This window comes from Mesoplodon mirus, assembly GCF_964341445.2.
Source record: "Mesoplodon mirus genome assembly, chromosome: 3".
Lineage (NCBI taxonomy): Eukaryota > Metazoa > Chordata > Mammalia > Artiodactyla > Ziphiidae > Mesoplodon > Mesoplodon mirus.
Window position 1 is genome coordinate 58,850,436 of NC_138978.1, and position 20,230 is coordinate 58,870,665.

The following is a 20,230-nucleotide window of genomic DNA, read 5'->3' on the forward strand; positions in this document are numbered from 1 at the left end:
CTATGCCAGTGGTAAACATTTTAAAAATCTAAGTTATCTACAATTAATAGCCACAACTACTGGGCCTGCGAGCCACAACTACTGAAGCCCACACGCCTAGAGCCCGTGCTCTGCCTTTAATATCTTCTTCGTCTTCCTTTGCTGCCTCATCTTTGTCCCTAGAGGACTTTCTCTGTAGCTATCCATTGTGAACCCTTATGCTTAGCTACTGTCATTTCCTATTAAGTAAAAAGCAAAGATTTCCCCTAAGCCCCACAAGCTTTCAGATTAATCCTTTCCTTTGAGAGAATTGAATTCTACTTCAGCTGTTAGATAATGTTAATGATGATTTATTGATTGATTTATTGAGATACAGTGTAATGTATTCATTGTGAATGAGAGCTTGAATATATGTTCAAATCTTGGTTCTGTTACTTCCCAGCTATGAATCTTGAGCTTCTTAATTTAACAGTTCTGTGCCTCAGTTTCTTGGTCTTCAAATGGAGATAATAATAATATTTCCCTTGGGCTTGTGAAGATTAGACGAGTTAATCCATGTACAACACTTGGAATATTCTTGATATTATATATATGTGTATATATATATATACACACACACACAACACGGTAGCTGTTAACTGTTATCATTACTAATACATCCATTACTAGTTATTATTATTTATTAAATGTTTACTATGTACTAGGCTCTTACAAGCTGCTTTCTGATTATGAAATAGGTACTATTTTTATCACCATATTGTAGATGAGAAAAATGGAGGCTTAGAAAATGTAAGTTCTATGCAAGAGTTAGACAGCAATAAGCAATTTAAACCCAAACTCCAGTCCAGGTCTGTGTACCTCTGAGGCCATGCTCCTGACCATGCTTTGCCGGGGTGGCAGTTCCTTGTTCATCATAGATGTTCAATGAATGTGATTTAATAAAATATACAGAGCTTTCCAGTGACTTAGCTCTCTGCCCTTCCACATTAGTCAGCCACCAATAAGAAAACTTATGGAGAACCATACATTCTCAGGAATGCACTAAACCTGAGAGAGAAATATAAATCCTCAAGGAACTTACAATCCATTGGCAGAACTAAGAACTTCTCAAGGTTTTAGAGAGAATTGGGAATTCAAGTGCTACATGGTAGGGTTTAGACAATAAGGCTTCCATAACAAAATATCTTGGCATCTCCCCTCACTTCACCTTTATTTAGTATATGGGGAAGGCAAAATAAGTAAGATAATTTTCTCATTATTTGTAATAAATCTTATGTTAGAATTTTTATTAATTAGTATTTTGCTGATATACGCAGAATCTAAAACTAATCAGTCTGTATCTGTCAGACATCAACTGCATTGACATTATGCTAAGCCTGATTACAAAACAATATTAAAAAATTAGGGAAAAGACACACAAGCATGAATTAAGATGCAGAGTGGCACTAGTCACTTTAGAGGAGAGAGGGCTCCTCACAGGCTGGGGCCGACAAGAGGACTTCCTGGAAGGAAGATGAGAAGAGCTGGGGGCTTTGTAGAATGGGCGCAGTGAACACCAGAGAGCATCACAGTTCGGACCCAACAGAAAAAACATGTATTGAGGGACTGGTCTGGTTAGAGCTATAGGTTGGGAGACAGTGGGAAGAGAAAGTTGGGCAGATTATTGATGACCATCACTATATTGTGAAACCTTTTTATGACTGACAAATGTTTACTGAGCACCTACTCTTATTAATGTGTTACTTTCAGTTTTATTGTTATAAAAATGTTTTTATAACAATACAGTACAAAAAGAAAAACAACCTATAAAATAGTTCCCTGGTCTCTCTGGTCCCAGGAGCGAACTCTTATTTCACAATGGCCTGGGGAGTCTGTATGTGCTCGGTGCTGGACTTCAGCCTTCTCCAGGGGTAGGGCTTATGGCCCAGGTCCTGGCTGTGGAGCCTCCACCCAGGGAGAACGGGGCTCTCTTCGAGCTTACACTTCTTCTGGGAGAAGTTGTCAGTAACTCTCTTGAGTTGCCTGACCCCTTTAACAAGTTCTTCCTTATTTGTCACTTAAATGAAGCAGTGTGGTGTGTGGCTCATCCTTGGACAGAGAGCTGGGTGATAAGGTCAAGTCCCTCTTAGGTCCCTGATTTGCTATGTGTTCCTTGGTGTCACTTTCCTCAACTGTGAGATAGGTAGGTCTAAAAAAAAGTTTGTAATTTGTACTGCAAAGTCCAGATGTGAGTTTCGGGCATACCTAAGAATTACTCTGCTCTCTTGATTCAAATTGAAAGATCCTCTGTCCTTGGTCTCTTGGAGGCATACAGAGAAGTACCTGTGCTCACGTGGAAAGCCATTCTACTGCCTTATTTCTAAAGGAATCTGCATGACAGGATTGGAGGGCTTCTCATCCCTGGAGAGACTGTCAAAGTCAGATTCCAGGGCCCTACCCCAGACTCACTAAATCAAACTCTTCTAGGGTGGATCCCAGGAATCTGCATTCCAACATGCTTCCAGGTGATTCTGATATGGCTAGACTTTCAGTAATTAGGAACCATTTATCTGAGTCAAGATCCTCACTTGTTGGACCTCTGGAGGCTTCTGAGGAAGCCCAGAATAGGGCTAAGCACTGTCACGATGGATGTTCATAGAAGATCAGTTAATATGAGTGCCTGCTTTTGACAAGAACAATGCTAAGTGTTATGTATGCACAGTGGTGAATAAAACCAACAAGACGTGGGGTCTGCTCTCAAGGGGCTCTTGTCTGTTCATATAGCCTGATCTATAAAAATCCACCCATTAAAAACACACAGGGACTTCCCTGGTGGCACAGTGGTTAAGAATCTGCCTGCCAGTGCAGGGGACATGGGTTCAAGCCCTGGTCCAGGAAGATCCCACATGCCACAGAGCAACTAAGCCCATGCGTCACAACTATTGAGCCTGCTCTCTAGAGCCCATGAGCCACAACTACTGAAGCCCACACACCTAGAGCCCGTGCTCTGCAACAAGAGAAGCCACTGCATTGGGAAGCCGGCGCACCACAAAGAGCAGCCCCTGCTCACTGCAACCAGAGAAAGCCCGCGTGCAGCAACGAAGACCCAATGCAGCCAAAAATAAATAAATAAATTTATTTTTAAAAGCATATGCAAATGGAGCCATAAATTAAAAATTATGACACTTGCTTTGAGAGAAGATGGAAACACTTGACATAGACTAGGAAGTCACCCACAATCAGAATAGACCTTTCTGGGGAAGTGATAAGTGAACAAAGACTTGAAGGATAATTAGGCAGATAATCAGGAGAACTTTCTAGACTTGCATTGTCCAATATGGTGGCCACTATTCGGTGACTGTTTACATTTAAATTAAGATTAAGCAAAATTGAAAATTTAATCTCTATTACATTAACCACATTTCAAATGCTCGGTAGCCACATGTGGCTGCCATATTGGACAGTGCAAAAATAACACCTTTTCATTATCTCAGAGAATTCTCTAGGACTGCCCTGGTCTAGATCAGGAGTGGTGAAACCAGTCTGGCACACCACCTATGTTTGAAAATTGAGTTTTACTGGAACACAACCACACTTATTCTTCTGTAAATTCTCTTTGGTTGCTTTCACACCACAATGGCAGAGTTTAGTAGCTGTGACAGAGACCTTGTAGCCCACAAAGCCTAAATATTATCTGTCTTTTATTAAAAAGTATGTGATGGAATAGGTTTAATGTGGCTGTCTAGCACATGGAGAGCAAGTGAGTTCCTTGTCTAATGCTAGTCTTGCTTCACAGATGTTAAATGCTAAAACAAGAGAGGGACAGTGAGATTATGTTGCTTATGCACACCGGCAGCTGCTGATTTATTAATCTCCGCTTTTCTCTCCATCTGTGGCTTTTGAGGCAGCAATCTTCTCGTCTAGACAAACTGGAGCAGGTCCAAGGAAGAGTGACCCCGCTGGTGAAGCAATTGTGTCCTTGGAAGCACAGTTGACAATGTTGATATAATTGTGTACTGCATGAGAGGCTGGACTAAAGAGTCTCTTCAAATCCCTTAAAATGCCACCTCCTTTGAGATGATATGTATCAAAACAAAACTGTTGAACTTTTGCTTTGGAACCCAGCACACCCTTGGAATACCTAGCCCCTTTGCTTATGCAATCAGTTCATTTTAGTAGTTCTTATATAAGATCCAGAAAATCAATATTCATGTGAATAATCACATGGACCTTGATTTTTAGGAGTGTTTCTCCAGGGTTATAGAGCTTCTCTACCTGTGTTAATGGAATTTCATTAATGACATTTATCATCTAAGATACACATTTTAACACAAGTTTTTAAAAAATCTAACTTCAGATTGCTTTTATTTGCAGGTAACTCTTAGAAACTTAATGAATCTTCTCAGTATCTGAAATCCCAAATAGCTTATTTAGAGATCAAGATTTTTTAGAGATCAAGAGTTCAAGATTTTTCTCTTTCGTTACTTCTGGATTAAATTCACTTAAAAATAGTCTTAGTGACTATATATAAATGAGTCGGTACATTTTCCTATTATTTTCTTGTAGACTGTTGTTTGCCCTGGCAAATGAGTCACTGATTACACTAGTGTTTATTGATCAGCTACTAGCCAGAACACTAGCATTGTTCTAGCTCTAGTACCAGCATTGCACTCCCACTGGAAATCAAGAAAGACCTTGGCCTCATCTGTATTACAGCCTGGAAGGTGCAAGCTCTGTGTCATTTATCATGAGAGGAACTGTGGTACATTATTTACAATCGTTTTGACAGCTCTGGAAAATATTTTATTATTTCTTTTTTTTTTTCTTCAGATAGGAAACCTGGGGCTCAGACAAATTGCACAATTTGTGCAAGTTCACACATTTAATAGTGACAGAGCAAGGATTCAAATCTAGATCTTTGCTACTCCACAGCCGTTCTTTCTCCTTCACTACTGTCTATTTTTGTTCTTGGTCATTGGTTTTCAGACAGGATAATTTAAAGAATTGTTTCACATCAGAGCTCATATCACATCAGAGCTCAAGTCTGAATTTTTGTCATTCTAGTCTGAATTTTGTCAAATCTATTTTCTGTATGATTTTATCAATAGTACCTGAATCAAGTTCATTGGGGGAAAAGTTGGCTTGAAGGATTTTTTTTTAATCTCCTTAGAATTGATCTTGATTTCTAAAACCTTCTAGATGCAGATGTTGGTTTCACCCACACTGCTCTGAAGTGATTTTTAAAAAATACTTAAATTGCAGTTTTACTGTTTATGAGCTGACCTATTTTGTACACAGTATGAAGTATTACTTTTGTTAGTTAGTTTTCTGGATTGAATAACCACCAAATAAATACTGCTAATTCTCTTCTATTGTTTCAGATTTGATGGGAACTTTAATACCAATGTATCTAGAACAATTAGTTGTGATCGACTGTCTACTACTGTTAATAGCCGGGCCTTCAATCCAGGACGAGACTTAAATTCAGGTCAGTAATCTCTTGGTTTTACAAAGGTGAACTATATTCTACCACATTCAAGTTGAATAAAATTATTGCTTTAGCGATTTTCTTTAAGTTTTGAAGAAAAAATATGTACTTAAAATCAGGTATTTCTTTCTAGCAAGTTGACACTCAAAAGAAGGAAAGCAAGAAGAAAATCGAGTGGACCTGTATTGAGCATTTACTACACATCTACATATGTGGAGTATGCCATGTGATTTGCTAGATTCTTTAATCCATTATCTCATTTGTTAGCAGTTTTACATTTGTTATTTTAAAGGTTATTTGAGAGACCCATTTGTCTCTGTACTTAGGAAGTGTTGAATTCATTTGTATTCCCTATCTATAATTTTTAATTTGGGAGGTGAGATTGAAGAATGATGAAGGAGCTTTTCTACTACTGAACAGTGCCATGTTGCTATACAGTCGTCCCTCAGTATCTGCAGGCACTTGGTTCCAAGGAGCCCCCAAGGATACCAAAATCTACAGATACTCAAGTCCCTTATATAAAATGGTGAGGTATAATGATTACAGTTGGCGCTCCGTATCTGCGAGTTTTGCATCTGTGGATATGGACAACTGACTGTATGTTGAGGTTGAACTTTCTTCCTGGTCTTGTTAGAACCCAGTCATATGCAATAGTAATAACTACTAAGGCACCTGTACACGTGGTTATGCATAGCTTCAAAGTGACACCATGTCTCTGCTTTCTTGCCCTGGAGTTCCAGTCTACATTTTTCACTCTGTTTGTCTTGTTATGTACACTTGTTGAGTGATGGGCCTCAGAACCTAAAGGCTTCACCTTTTAAAAGCTGAAGTGCCTTTAGAAATCACCAGCCTCAATCCTAGAATTTTACCAAGGAATAATCTGAGGCTCAGGAGGGTCCTAAGACTTCCCTCATTACTAGAGAGATAAAGGATTTAACCCTTAAACATGAAGAACTGTATTTCCCAGATTCCAGGCCTCCTGGAGACATGTAAAAGCCAAGAGAAAAGCCAGAGGGCCAGAATATTTACTTTGAGAGGCCCAACCAGTATTGGTTCAGGGGAAGAATTGTAGCCTTTGGGCATTGTATACACAAACCAGGTAATCTATTAGGTCTGGAAAGAAAGAACTGTAAGCTTTATATTGCTTAAGGATAATAAAACTATAGCTGCTATCTAAATGACCTGACCTAAATCTGCCAGGCACTTATCGCCTAGACCAATATATAATGAATTCAGTCATTTTTTTTTTTTTTTTTTTTTTTGCTGTACGTGGGCCTCTCACTGCTGTGGCCTCTCCCGTTGCGGAGCACAGGCTCCGGACACACAGGCTCCGCGGCCATGGCTCGCGGGCCCAGCCGCTCCGCGGCATGTGGGACCCTCCGGGATCGGGGCACGAACCCGTGTCCCCCGCATCGGCAGGCGGACTCTCAACCACCGCGCCACCAGGGAAGCCCAGAATTCAGTCATTTTTAAAAAAATTGGTCAGAGAATCTTGAGGCCTTCTGGAGCAGGTAGGGTTTACTTACTACTAGAAAGGAAGCTCAGTGAAAATATTTTTCATGAAAAATAACTGAAGAGAGTAGAGAAGGACCTGGAATAGGCGGAGAAAATGAATTATGGGGGATTTCAAAGCTGGAACAAGGCACAGAGCTGGAACTTGAGTCTTTTGACTGTCAGATTTAGTACTTGCCCTCTTTCCCTCAGCTGTGCCCAGCATAGGGTATGTGAGAATAAGAGAAGAGTCGGGAAGGACTTCCAAGGTATCCAACCTTATCAACGAGAAGGACAGAGTTGCCATTGATTGTGATGGGGAAGTGGAGGAAGAGCAGGTTTGTGTGGGACGCATGGAATCAACTTTTCAGTTTGAGAAAAGTTAAGTTAGTTATCTAAGTGAAAATGTCTCATAGACAGTGGGATATACAAGTCTAGAGTCCAGAGAATGGACCAGACTGGAGGTTTATAAATGAGATTCATCATGTATAGGTAGTACGCAAATCATGAGACTCAATAAGATCATAATATAGCAAGTGGCTATGAATAAAAAAGAGAAGAGGTCCGTGGACTGAGTCTTGGGACACTTGACCACTTAGAGGTCACTGACACAAGAAGGAAGCAGTCGCAAAATCTGAGATGGCAGTCAGTCTGGTGGGAGAAACAGGAGAGCCATCTCCCTGAGGCCAAATGAGGAAAGTGTTTCAAGAAGGAGGGAGAGATCAGCTGTGCTAAGTTGGCCCACTAAGATGAGGGCTAAGAAAACTGACCATTGAATTTAGCAATATAGAGGTTATTGGTGAACTTGACGAGGGTTGTTTGGTGGGACAGTAGAATAGAATGAAAGGCTAATACTTATTGGTTCAAGCTCTTAAGAATGCAGGAAAGGAGATGGGGACAATAAGTACGTGAACTCCAAAGGTCTGCTGAAAGGGAAGCTGGAGGGCCACATGGAGTCAAGAGGATATTTTTATTTTTTTATAAATAAACAAATTTATTTATTATTTATTATTTATTTATTTTTGGCTGCATTGGGTCTTTGTTGCTGCGCGCGGGCTTCCTCTAGTTGCAGCAAGCAGGGGCTACTCTTCGTCGCGGTGCGCGGGCTTCTCGCTGCGGTGGCTTCCCTTGCTGTGGAGCACGGGCTCTAGGCACGCAGGCTTCAGTAGTCGTGGCTCGTGGGCTCTAGAGCGCAGGCTCAGCAGTTGTGGTGCACACGCTTAGTTGCTCCACGGCACGTGGGATCTTCCTGGACCAGGGCTCGAACGTGTGTCCCCTGCATTGGCAGGCGGATTCTTATCCACTGCACCACCAGGGAAGCCCCAAGAGAATATTTTTAAATTGAGAGAAATTATGGCAAGGTCATGTGCCAAAGGGAAGGATCCAGTAGAGAAAAGTAAGGAGTGAAAAGCGACAATTGCTGGAGTCTTTTCCTTGATTAGGCAAGAGATGGTGGGATTCCAAGTAGAGGATGTAGAAGCACAGGGCATTCATTCTTAATGAGAGAAGGGAAGAAAGAGAGGGCATGTGGAGATGCCCATAATGACCGACGTGATGTCAGGAACTTGGGGACATGCCCTTCGTAGTGACTGCGTTTTCTCAGAGACGTAGGAAGCAAAACCATCAGCTGAGAGTGAGGCCAGTGGTGGGGGTGGGATGGGGACGGGGAGGCACTGAAGACCTGGTAGTTATACTAAGAGTTCTCTTCTGTGACAGAGGTTTAGGGTAGAGCTCAGCTGCGCAAATAATTGGGAATCCTGACAATATGCTATTTTATTACAGTCTTTATTTGTCAAGGGAGAGGTGGGGAGGAAGAGATGGTGAGGGCAGAGGTATGTAGTTAAAGATCAGATCTTGAGTTTTGCTGTTTCCAAGAGCACGTCTCAAGTCTAACGTCCTACCTGACAAGAGTTGTTCTCTGCACAGTTGACGTAGCTAGATTTACAAGCCATTTTTGGCAGTATTCAGGTGTCTGAGAACTGACTTGCTTGTATTTGAAGTTTTGTGACATTCCACCAGGCAGTGGCTGCATCCCAAAGTCCACATTCTTGAGCAGTCATTTGTAATACGAGAGGAGTGGGAGATGGTGGAGGGTGACCTCAGAGCTCCCCCTTTCCCTCCTCTACAGCTCATGCCCCTTTTCAGAGCAGAATTAATGTGCTTCGTAGGCTATCACATGTCTGATATTTACATCTGTAAGATGTCCAGCCTTAGACTGTATATAATCCATCAATGGGTCCCTAATTGATAACACAGTTTCAGATTGCCTCTCAGCGTAGCTGGAAACAGACTCGCACAAATTGTAAACCGTTCTTAGCTTCATTTATCCAAAACTAGGTCATGTGTCCATCCATCCAACACACATGTGTATTCTTCGTCTTAAAACCATCCCTGCCAGATCTCTACTTTCTAAATTGACTCCTTGCCCCTGAATCCATTCAAATAATTAACGTTTGACAGTGCATGTGTTGCATGATGGTGCTGGTCATGTTTTGTTCAGGGTCTTTCCTGCTTTTATCTCTAGTTTCTACTTTCTCTCTCTCTCTCTCTCTCTCTTTTTTAAAATTCCTGCTGAGGTATTTTCTTGTGTGTAGCCTGATCCCTAAAGAGAGTTTATTTGAAGAGTCCAAGGAAAGTTGCCTCTTGCTCTCTTGAGTTACACAGTTGAGGTGAGAGTGGAAGTGGGAGTTAGTCTTTCTCGCCAGAAGAAAAGGTGTCTGGACTTCCTTTATTGTATTTGATTTAAAGAGCATTTGAAGTTGCAAACTTCGATCTTGGTCACGTTGCCGTCTTCATTGAGAAACAGGATTCACGGGGTGAAAGAGGCGTGTATAAGTCACGTTACAGCAGGAGATGCTGCAGGAGGTACAGGTGGGTACTGGCGGCTATGGACCGTGCTGTTAATTTCAGTGGCTTCATTGCTTCCTTCTGTGAATGACAAAGATTGGCTCTGTGCTATAGGTTTTTCACTTTTCTTTAAAAGAGCTTGAAAATTATCTATTAAAAATGCTAAGGGCTTCCCTGGTGGCGCAGTGGTTGAGAGTCTGCCTGCCGATGCAGAGGACGTAGGTTCGTTCCCCGGTCCGGGAGGATCCCGCATGCCACGGAGCGGCTGGGCCCGTGAGCCATGGCCGCTGAGCCTGCGCGTCCGGAGCCTGTGCTCCGCAACGGGAGAGGCCACAACAGTGAGAGGCCCGCGTACCGCAACAACAACAACGACAAATGCTAATACCAATGCAGTGTGAAGCTGTGTTCTATCTATAATAAAAGAATAAAAATCAACAAAACTAGGAATTTCTAGGGGTTTTTTTAATTCCTAATTACTCCAGCTTCATGATTGCATTAGTATTATAAAAGATTGGTAATTATTTTTATAACATCTAAAAAACTATTCAGTCACTGAGAAATCTAGATTCTTGAGGTTATATGGTTCCGTTTACATTCATGTATGTGGGTGTATGTATGTATATACACAAAATTAAGTACACAAACAGGGCCCTTTTCTTCACCTTGCTTCCCCTTCAAGCTCTATTCCTATACTGTGAGCTACTTTGAAGTCTCATCTTATAGTTTCTCACAACAACCCTATTACACTGATTTCAGAAGATTTTTATTAGCCACATATATTCATTATGGAAAGAGTATATATATACTCTTTCCATAATACCTATGATCATAATGGATACAGCCTGGTTTTTTGTTGTTTGTTTATTTTTTTACTTAGCAAATGTATTCTGGACATTCTTCTGTGTCTATGTAAATAAATATACATCTCTATCATCGTAGCAGTGTATAATTGTGTAACATTGTTGAATCAACCAATCTATTCCAGTTCAACATTTAGACTGTCCCAGGTTTTCACTATATCATTGCTCCCTGGAGGATCTCAAGGGACCCCTCCACAGTTTCACTTGACCGCTATATAACATTTGGCATGTAAGCTTCTTTTTTGAAACTCTGTAATCCTTAGTTCCTATAAAATTGTCCTGTGCCATTTATCCCCGGACTTCTCTGTCCAGGCCTTTTCATCCTTCTTCTTGAGCTCCTTTTCCCTAAAGTGGATGTCCCCACGTGTCTTCTCTTCACCACCTCCCTCTGCTCGCTGAGTGTTATCTCCCTGAATGTTCTCGATTTATGCAGTACTCCCACTCCTACCACATGCTACTCAATTCTAAATCTCTGTCTCCAGCCCTGGCCTGTTTCTGAGTTTATTTATTGAGGAACCAACTTCAGGGGACACATCTCTCCATGATTATCCTGTAGCTACCTCAAAATTTAAAACAATCAAACAAACAAGAACCCTTTCCTCTAAACTTACTCCACAATCTGGGTACCCCTCTCCTGGGAATTCTTCCTTGCCTTTTTCTACCCAGTACTTCAGGCTTTAACAGTTTTGACCAAATGAGAGTGTGAGAGAATGAATATTTGCTGAGTATTTACTGTGTACAAGACACCTGGCTAGGCATTTACCTGTGTGTCCCTCTTCCTTCTCATCACATCCAGTGGTAATGTAGTTCTCGTTATCCTTTTTTTAAAAAATATTTATTTATTTATTTGGTTGTGCCGGGTCTTAGTTGTGGCAGGTGGGCTCCTTAGTTGAGGCTCAAGGGCTCCTTAGTTGAGGCTCAAGGGCTCCTTAGTGTGGCATGCGAACTCTTAGTTGCAGCATGCATGTGGGATCTAGTTCCCTGACCATGTATCAAACCCGGCCCCACTGCATTGGGAGGGCGGAGTCTTAACCACTGCGCCACCAGGGAAGTCCCTCGTTACCCTTTTCATTGAAGGGAAACTTGGCTTAGATTCCACAGTTCAAAGGTGTGTCTTGAATCCCCTTTGTTTTCTCCACTCCAATACCATAAACTTAAATCTTCATTTCCTTTCTAGAAGATGAATTAATGTCGAAACCTCCCAAAAGTTTTCCCTTCTCCTATTCTTTCTCATTTTCAATATATCCTACACACTGTAGGTATTCTGAAAATATCTGCTCTATAACTCTATTTCTCAAAAACCTCTGATAGTTTACCTCTAAGATAAAGGTGGAAGCCTTTAAAATTCATCTTCTGCTTCTCTTCCTCTTCCTTAAGCCCTCTGAGCTGTATCCTCAGGGAATCCCTTTCATTGCTTCAAATCTCCAGTTTCTATTACTCCTCCATACTTTGCTCTTGTTCGGTAAGAATTCCTTGTCTGTTGTAGCAGGTTGGGTTTACCAGGAGGCAGACTCTGAGATGGAGGTTGGCAGTCTGCAGGGAAAGGGAAGGAAGCAGGATTGAGCAGTAGGGGAAGATGGGCTGAGATACAGCCTCAGTGGAGTCCTCAGCCACCCCCAGGGGAGCTTAGAGGCTGGGGTGACCCTTCAGAGTTATGTTGGCCCAGGTACAACTCTTCACTACTTTATTCTATGGTACATTCTTATTATAGAATTTTATTTTTTTTATATTGAACATCTGTTTGATGCTCTATTCCTTTTAATTTATTTTTTGTATGCCAGGTGCTCAATCCAGTGCTTTACCCATAGCAGGTACACAGTAAATGCTTATTGAATGAATAAATGAATGAATAGAACTAGGATTTCATTTGTACTTTTGTTGTCTCATCTTTGTAATGGAATAACCGAGACTTTTGGGAGGACCTTAGTGAAGAGAAGAATGTAGTCGTGATGTGCTATAAGTCAGGCCTGGCTTTCTTAGCTTAACAGCAAATCAGCACATATAAATGTCTCAGGTGGGCTTCCCTGGTGGCTCAGTGGTTGAGCGTCCGCCTGCCGATGCAGGGGATGCGGGTTCATGCCCCGGTCCGGGAGGATCCCACATGCCGCAGAGCGGCTGGGCCCGTGAGCCATGGCCGCTGAGCCTGCGCGTCCGGAGCCTGTGCTCCGCAACAGGAGAGGCCACAACAGTGAGAAGCCCGTGTACCGCAAAAAAAAAAAAAAAAAAGTCTCAGGTATAGGGAGACTATATAGAGACAGACTATCCAGATGAATAGTATTATTTACATGAAACTAACTATGGTGATTTCAAACATGCAATGCACACAAGAAAATCAGTCCGTTGTTCCTTGGTACCTCATACACTGCTACATACTTTTGTCTTAGTCTTACCATGGATACCAAGGAAAAATGTATACTCAGTATTATAGATGAGAAACAAGCCTAGCTACCTAAACTAGATAGGATCTATTAACCGACCTACCTAACGTCAAACAACAAATTGTTGGTATTGATGTGACTCAACATACATGGCCTGACTCCTTGTCCGATGTGCTCCTTACAGCAGACTGCTTAAGATGAAGGGATTTCTCCCCATTACTGTATTCTGCCTAATAGCACTTCAGTCTCTTTTGACCAAACCTATCACCTTCTCTCTTCCCACCCAAACCTCCTCCCCAGCCCATGTTCCATATGTTAGTTAGCAGCAGCTTCATTTTGTTCCTCACCAAAGCTTGAGACCAGAACCAACCCTGACTCTATCTCTCTCTCTCATAACAAGCTTCTCAGGGGACAGCTTTACCGTAGTTACTGTGGCACACACCAGGGTAATTAAGACAGAATTTCTCCCCTCAGAGAGCTCACACCTTGTCCTATGTGTGTTGAGGGCACTAGGAATGAGGAGAAAAATCGACAGACAAATGGTCGTGATGCAGTGCTAAATGCTGTCATGATAAAGGTAAGCCTGGGGCACTTGACCCAAATTGTGAGGTTGAGTTGAGTCTCAGAAGACAATAGGAATTAGGTGACGTGCTTGTGGCAAACACATTTCCCATTTCAGAATCTGTGGAACATGCCGACCACTGTGGAGGAGGGAATAATAAGTAACGGAAGATGAAGGTAACACTAAGCCAGATTTTAATGGGCCTTGTATATCAGTCTGAGGAGTTTGCTTTGGGTTTGGTTTGGTTTTTGTTTTGATTTGTTTCTTAGCTTGAAGTCAAGCAGCTGACAGACTTTAAGCAGGGCAGGCAAGAGAGCTTTGTGAAGAACGGATAGAAGAGTAGTTAGCCTGGGAAAAGAGAAAACTGGAAGTAGACTAGGTCATCCAAAAGTGGGAGGGGTCGTGGAGAGGGGCCATGGCCTAAGCAAGCATGGCGTCATCCAAGATGAGTGGTTAATGGGATGGCAAGAAGCAGAGAGTCCGTGGAGACCACTGTCCATGGCAGAGAAAGTTGAAAGGTCACTGATTGATTGGCAGAGAAAAGGTGAAAGGTTGATTGGCAGAGAAAAGGTGAAAGGTCACTGATAACTTAGGAAGGGGTAGGATTTAGGGATGGTTCTGCAGATAATAGTTTTTTAAGTTAGAGCAACTTGAAAATATTTATATGCTGAAGAAAGACAGAGAGAGAGATAGAGAGAGAGTCTAAGAAGCAAGTGAAGCTAAGGAAACGGACAGGACAATGGAGTTTAACATCTTGGTTGAGTTGTCCCAAACCTGGCTGATCATCAGGGTTACCTGAAGTGCTTTGTCAAAAATGCCTATTGGCCCCCAACCCAGACCTAGTGAATCAGAATGTTGGCTTGGTAAAGCTTGGGAATCTGTAGGCTTCAAAAGCTGATTGCGATGATCAGCCAGGTTTGAGAACTCCACCTCTGTTAAATTTTCTCTTATTCTTTCCATGAGTGTTTGGAAACTACCTTGACCTTTGTGTCCTCTGGGAATGGTCTCTGAGAAAGGAAGAGGGTAGAGCAGTGGATCCTGTGCTGATTTTGGATTGCCCCAGAAATTTGTTCTGGATTATCTGAGCCCATGACCAAGCTGCCTCAACAGAATCAAGACAGAATGGACTGGTTATTTTACATTATGTAATTAGCTTAGAATGGACATGATGAACTGTGAGCTTGGGACAGAATCAGAGATTTGTGGATGTCCTCTCCTTAGTATTAGACTCAAGTAAATACAATGAGATGGCTGGGTCAGCTGCCATTAACCTAACTTCGGCAATGGGCTTTAGTGGAAGAATCAGAGGACTGTGTGGCCTGGATCCTATTCCAGACCCAAAACTTAAGTAACTCCTCCCTTTGAGCCAGAATATCCTTAGCTATAAAATGATAATAACAGTATCGCTTTGGTAAACCTCCACATTCTGGCTCTTGCTAGCTGTTAAATACTTGGGAAAATTAACCTCTCTATGCCTTGGTTTCCTGAATAATAAATAAAACCCACCTCATAGAGTTGTTGTAAGAATTAACTGAGATAATATAAATAAAAGACCTTACAAAGTGCCTGGTACGTGGTCAAATACTCAATATGCTTGCCCCTTCTGGAACAGCATACACAGTATCCATGAAATATGGCCCCTCCAGAATACGTGGTAAAACGATACTCAGGATGTGAGCAAGGAGTAGGAATTGGAAAGGTGTGATAGGGTATAATGCCAGAAATTTTGTTTGGAGTCCTCAGGATGTTAATTTATTTTACTTCCCTCCAAAAGGATTGCAATTGCAGAGTATTACTGAAAGGTGCTATGTAATTTCTGGTCTGTTAGGAAAGTATGTGTGTTTTTGTGTGTCTGCACCTCTGTGTGCTTAGGACAGCTCCTGTATTTTACATTTGGCAAGCTGTGGGAAGTAGATAGCTCTGTGTGCTTTGCTGAGCAGTGTTGGGCTGGGCATTGGGAAGCCCAAAGTTCCTCGAAGTGGGAGCACAGGCTTTCTGTTACAGAGCATTTTCCCTTTGTCCCTACTTCCGCTGGATAACGCTATTGAGAAAGTAACAGCCCAAATACGGGCGGTTCATAATCCATCTCTTTCTCATTGGCCTGGTGGGTTAAGCATTAAAGAAGGCAGGCAAGGAGTTTGGGGACATGATTGGTTTTGTTTTGACTGGAGAGGCCAATGACATAAGAACTAGTCAGATGTAGATGATAAAATTGGAAGGCAAATATTTGGGGACTGTGGAATCTGGGACGCATATGTTAGAATTATCCACAGACAGTTCAGTATACTGTGTGCAGGCGGATCTTGAGACCCAATAGACAGGAATGCCTAGAAAGAGGAAAGGCACGGTTTTTCAGCTGCTTATCTGATGACAGTTTGTCAAAGAAAAAATAAGCCAAGGGTACGGCAAAATTCTTGGTCTTCACTTATAATTAGCATAGGATGTGTAAGTGAGAAATAGTCAGTTGTTGAAGGGGGTGGAGAGGCTTGCCTTTAAAGAAACAGGAGCTATCACAGGGAGCTCCACATCCTTTAAAGGCCAATATTAAGTTTTCTCCATCATTCTCATTTAAATGTTTCTTGGTACCATTTGGACATTTTGCAAAGTATTGAATCACTATTAATGATCTCATAGTACTGACCTACAGCTTCTAAGCGAATAGGAAGTGAGAATGCTCTTCCTTTTTTCTTTCGTAAACTTGATAAAAGCTCTTCCTCTCTAGTTGTAAATCCATGCACTTCCTTCCTATTGACCTTCATTCTTTGCCCTCTTACCACTTTTCTCTGGGTTTCTACAGGGTCTTTGGAAACACCTTGTCCAAATCTATTACTTTACAGATGTGGAGACTGTGAAATCACATGCCTTGGCCAACATCATCATTCACTGATTCACTCAGCAAATACTGACTGAGTGCTTCCTAAAAACTGGGCTTGTGCCAGGGCCAGGGCATGTGATGAACAAAATTGACTTGGCCCCTGCCTTCCTGGGACTGACAGCTCCTCTGCATGAGAGGCACAAAACAAATAGCGGCAGAAATAAATACACCGAACTTACCAATTTTTGCCGTCTATGGCAAAAATTTCCTATGAAGGAAAATACTGGATGCTCTAGGGAGAATAATAATGGAGGGTGGTCAGGGAAGGTCTCTCTGAGAAGGTGAAGAGTTATTCCATTGCAAAAAGATTGGCTATTTACAGAACTAAAAAGAAATAGCTCTTGACGTACAATGTAGTGAGTTGAAAAGGGGAAAGGTGAGGCTGGGGAGTAGGAAGGGACCAGATGGTACAGGGCCTGATGGGGTTGGATTTAATACTAGGCATGATTATGTGGGAAACCTTTGAGCAGTTTCAAGCAAATCAGTGGTGAGATTTGATTTCCATTTTAGAAAGATGCCTTTGGATACTGGATAGAAAGTTAAACTGAAGGTCAGAGAGCTTGCCACTCAGAGATGGCACTTTAACCCATGGCTGCTTATTCACAGTCCGTCTGATTTACCAGGGTATCCCTTCTAGGTCCTAAGAGCCAACCTAAATTAAGTAAAAAGTGCAGAATAGCACTGGGCCCGTGTCCAAATGGCTTTCTTATGCCTGCTCAATTTGACAGTGAAAGAAAAAGACACATCAGGCTCACATCTCTAACCAGTTGAGCACCTACAAAATAATTAAGAGGTATCAGCGCTATAGTTTCTCTCTCAAATAAATACTCCCTTTATTATCTAAAATACACTATTGAGGGCTTCCCTGGTGGCGCAGTGGTTGAGAGTCCGCCTGCTGATGCAGGGGACACGGGTTCGTGCCCCGGTCTGGGAAGATCCCACATGCCGCGGAGCGGCTGGGCCTGTGAGCCATGGCCGCTGAGCCTGCGCGTCCTGATCCTGTGCTCCGCAACAGGAGAGGCCACAACAGTGAGAGGGCTGCGTACTGCAAAAAAAAAAAAATAATAATAATAATAAAATACACTATTGTTTGACCTCACGCACAGTTCTGAGTGCTGTAATTACCGTCGACTCTACCTTCCAAGCTGTAGCTTGTGTCTCTGCCATTTTCCAGGTGGACCAGCCTGTGGAGTCGATGGTAAAGCCCATGACATTGGACTCCCAGCTGGTGTGTGCCAGTTTTAGCAGTTCAGCAGTTTGTTTTTTCTCACAAGATTAAATGTTCACTTTAGCCTTATGTCTTATTTCAATTTTGAAATCATTCCTTAAGGAGTCAAGTGTCTCCTTAATTGTATTTATTTACACTGTATATTTACAAACTGATGCAACTGATTATTCTGATTGAGAACCACAACCTGTTTATATATTTATTCTTCCTCTCAAGAAGTACTCAGTGCGTTTTTTATCTATTCATTGCCAATTCATCCAGCATGTATCTATGGACATGTAGAAACACTACAGTGTTCTGGAAAGAGCCAGGACTTTGGAGGCAGACACCTAGGTCAAATCATGACTCTGCCCTTATGACTCTGAGCAAGTTAGTTCTTTATCTGTAAAATGGGTATAGTAGCAAACTCATAGAGTCTTTATAAAACATCAGACTGTGTATAAAACTAGTTTGTATGATGCTCAATAAATTTGCACTATTATCAAATCAACTTTATTGAGGAATAATTGACATCTAATAAACTTCACATGTTTAGCATATACTATGTTCTGACATGTATAGTCCTGTGAAATCATCCAACAAGCAGGCTTTTTCTCTCTCCATTTACCTATTTTTGTACTGGTTGCATTGGCAGTACTGCTGGGAGAAGGGAGTGTTTATCATTTTTAAACATATTTAGAATTATGATTGCTCTATATTGATTTATTTAATCATTGCTCTATATTTAATTTATGTTTAATTGGATTTGGCATTGGAGGAAAGTAAGGTTTTAGAATTTATCAAACAAAAGTATCAAAACATTCAAGAAATAGTACTTCATGCAGATCTTCCCAGCCTGTATGCTACAGATATCACTCAGAGTGTGCTCCTTGATATGAAAAGTACTGGGAATCTCTGCTTCAGAGGTAACAGACCTGGCTTAGATATAGATCTCACCCTCAAGGATCTTTGAGTCTAGGGATGGAGGATCGAACAGTTTCCTGTTAGGACAGTAATTCTAGCTAGAAGGTGGGAAGAGGTGAAATGCTGGAGGATGTCAGAGGGTGTGATGAACTTCTGTCCTGGGGTTCGGGTTCAGCTTCAGTGAGGAAGAAACATTCATTGCCTCCTTCACGTGTGTCTGTCTGAGATCGGTGTGCAGAGCAGTTTAGACAGATACAGACCCTGCCCGTTGATAACTTAAAGCCTAGCACTGTGCATCGTGGGCTCACAGGGTGGGCGTCTGCCCAGCTTTTCCTCCTGGACAGCTTCCAGCATTTCTGAGGAAAGAGTGAGTGTGTGGGACCCCAGCCCAAGTGATCCAGTGGTCAGAACGCCTAACTGACTCCTATGAATGGGGGAAGACCCCTCTGGGTTCTCTGCATAGATAGTAGGGCTATCATCCACCTGCACCTCTAAGTCAGGAGGGGCCTGCCTGGGGTGCACACCACAATGATAGATTGATGGCTTCTGGGCCCTGGGGTCCTCATTACCATCATAGCCGTCATCTTCTGCTAGTGCTGAGTAACAGATGAAATTTAATCAGATACCAAAGGAGTTCTCAGCAGGAGGGTTTGAGGAACCTTGCCCGATACTTAGGCTCTAGTGCTGGAATGGAACCAGAATGATCTTTTGTGGTGAGACTAAATGTATCACGCACTGTGTGAATTCTGATTTATTTTTAAAACATTCTTGCTCTCATTGGCTCCCCTTTTAATAGTCTCACTGTAGCCTGTTTATTGTTACAGATGTTACTTTTAAATGAGGTCACCGAGCTTTCCTTTCTCCCAAAGGCGGTGTTTGCCTTTTTATTGCTGGGTTGGCAGGGTTGCCTGGAGAAGAGTGCTAATATGAGATCAAGGTTGAGCTTCAGACTCCCAGGAGACAAGGCAGAGAAAAACCCTCTTCCGTGTTTACATGCACTCGCGTCAGCATTGGTCCCCGGAGAGAGAGTGGTCGCCTGAGTCCAGGTGATGACCTTGATAAGGCTGGCTGGCAGAGTGGAGAGAGGGGATGGGCGTTGTGGTCATACACTGGCTTGACTCCCTTCTTGTCCACTGTGAAACCTCAAGCAAGTCAACAAACCTCTCTCAGCCTGTTTCCTCATCTGTAACTTGGGGTTAGGATTTGTGTGAGGCTACAGTGTGCTGTAGCTCCTTGGTGTGTGTTGGGCAGGGTAACTGCTGAACATTTTTGAAGGCCTCCACGTAGTACATTTTACACAGCATGGTTGGAGGACCACTGCCCAAACTGGGCTTGCCACTGATGTTCGCAAATTCGCTTTGATTGAACACACCCACACATTCTTTTATGGATGTCTGTGGCTGCTTTCGCACCACAAGGCAGTGTTGGGTAGTTGGAACAGAGACCATATGGTCTGCAAAGCCAGAATCACTGACCACCTGGCCCTTTACAGAAGCTTGCTGACCCCCAAGCCAGACTAAAGGGTGGCCATGTGTTGGGGACTTCCCTGGTAGTCCAGTGGTTAAGACTCCACACTTCCACTGCACGGGGTGTGGGTTCGATCCCTGGTCGGAGGACTAAGATTCCCACATGCTACAAGG

At 42.4% G+C, this 20,230-nt stretch overlaps 1 protein-coding gene across 1 annotated transcript in view; it reads left to right on the forward strand.

The window, feature by feature from the left end:
• CACHD1 (cache domain containing 1) overlaps positions 1–20,230 on the forward strand; it is a 218,511-nt gene that overhangs the window by 131,127 nt on the left and 67,154 nt on the right. Inside the window, exon 4 of the mRNA XM_082613088.1 lies at positions 5,340–5,446. Within this exon, the coding sequence (XP_082469214.1) occupies positions 5,340–5,446 (107 nt within the window). The remainder of the gene's footprint in view (positions 1–5,339; positions 5,447–20,230) is intronic.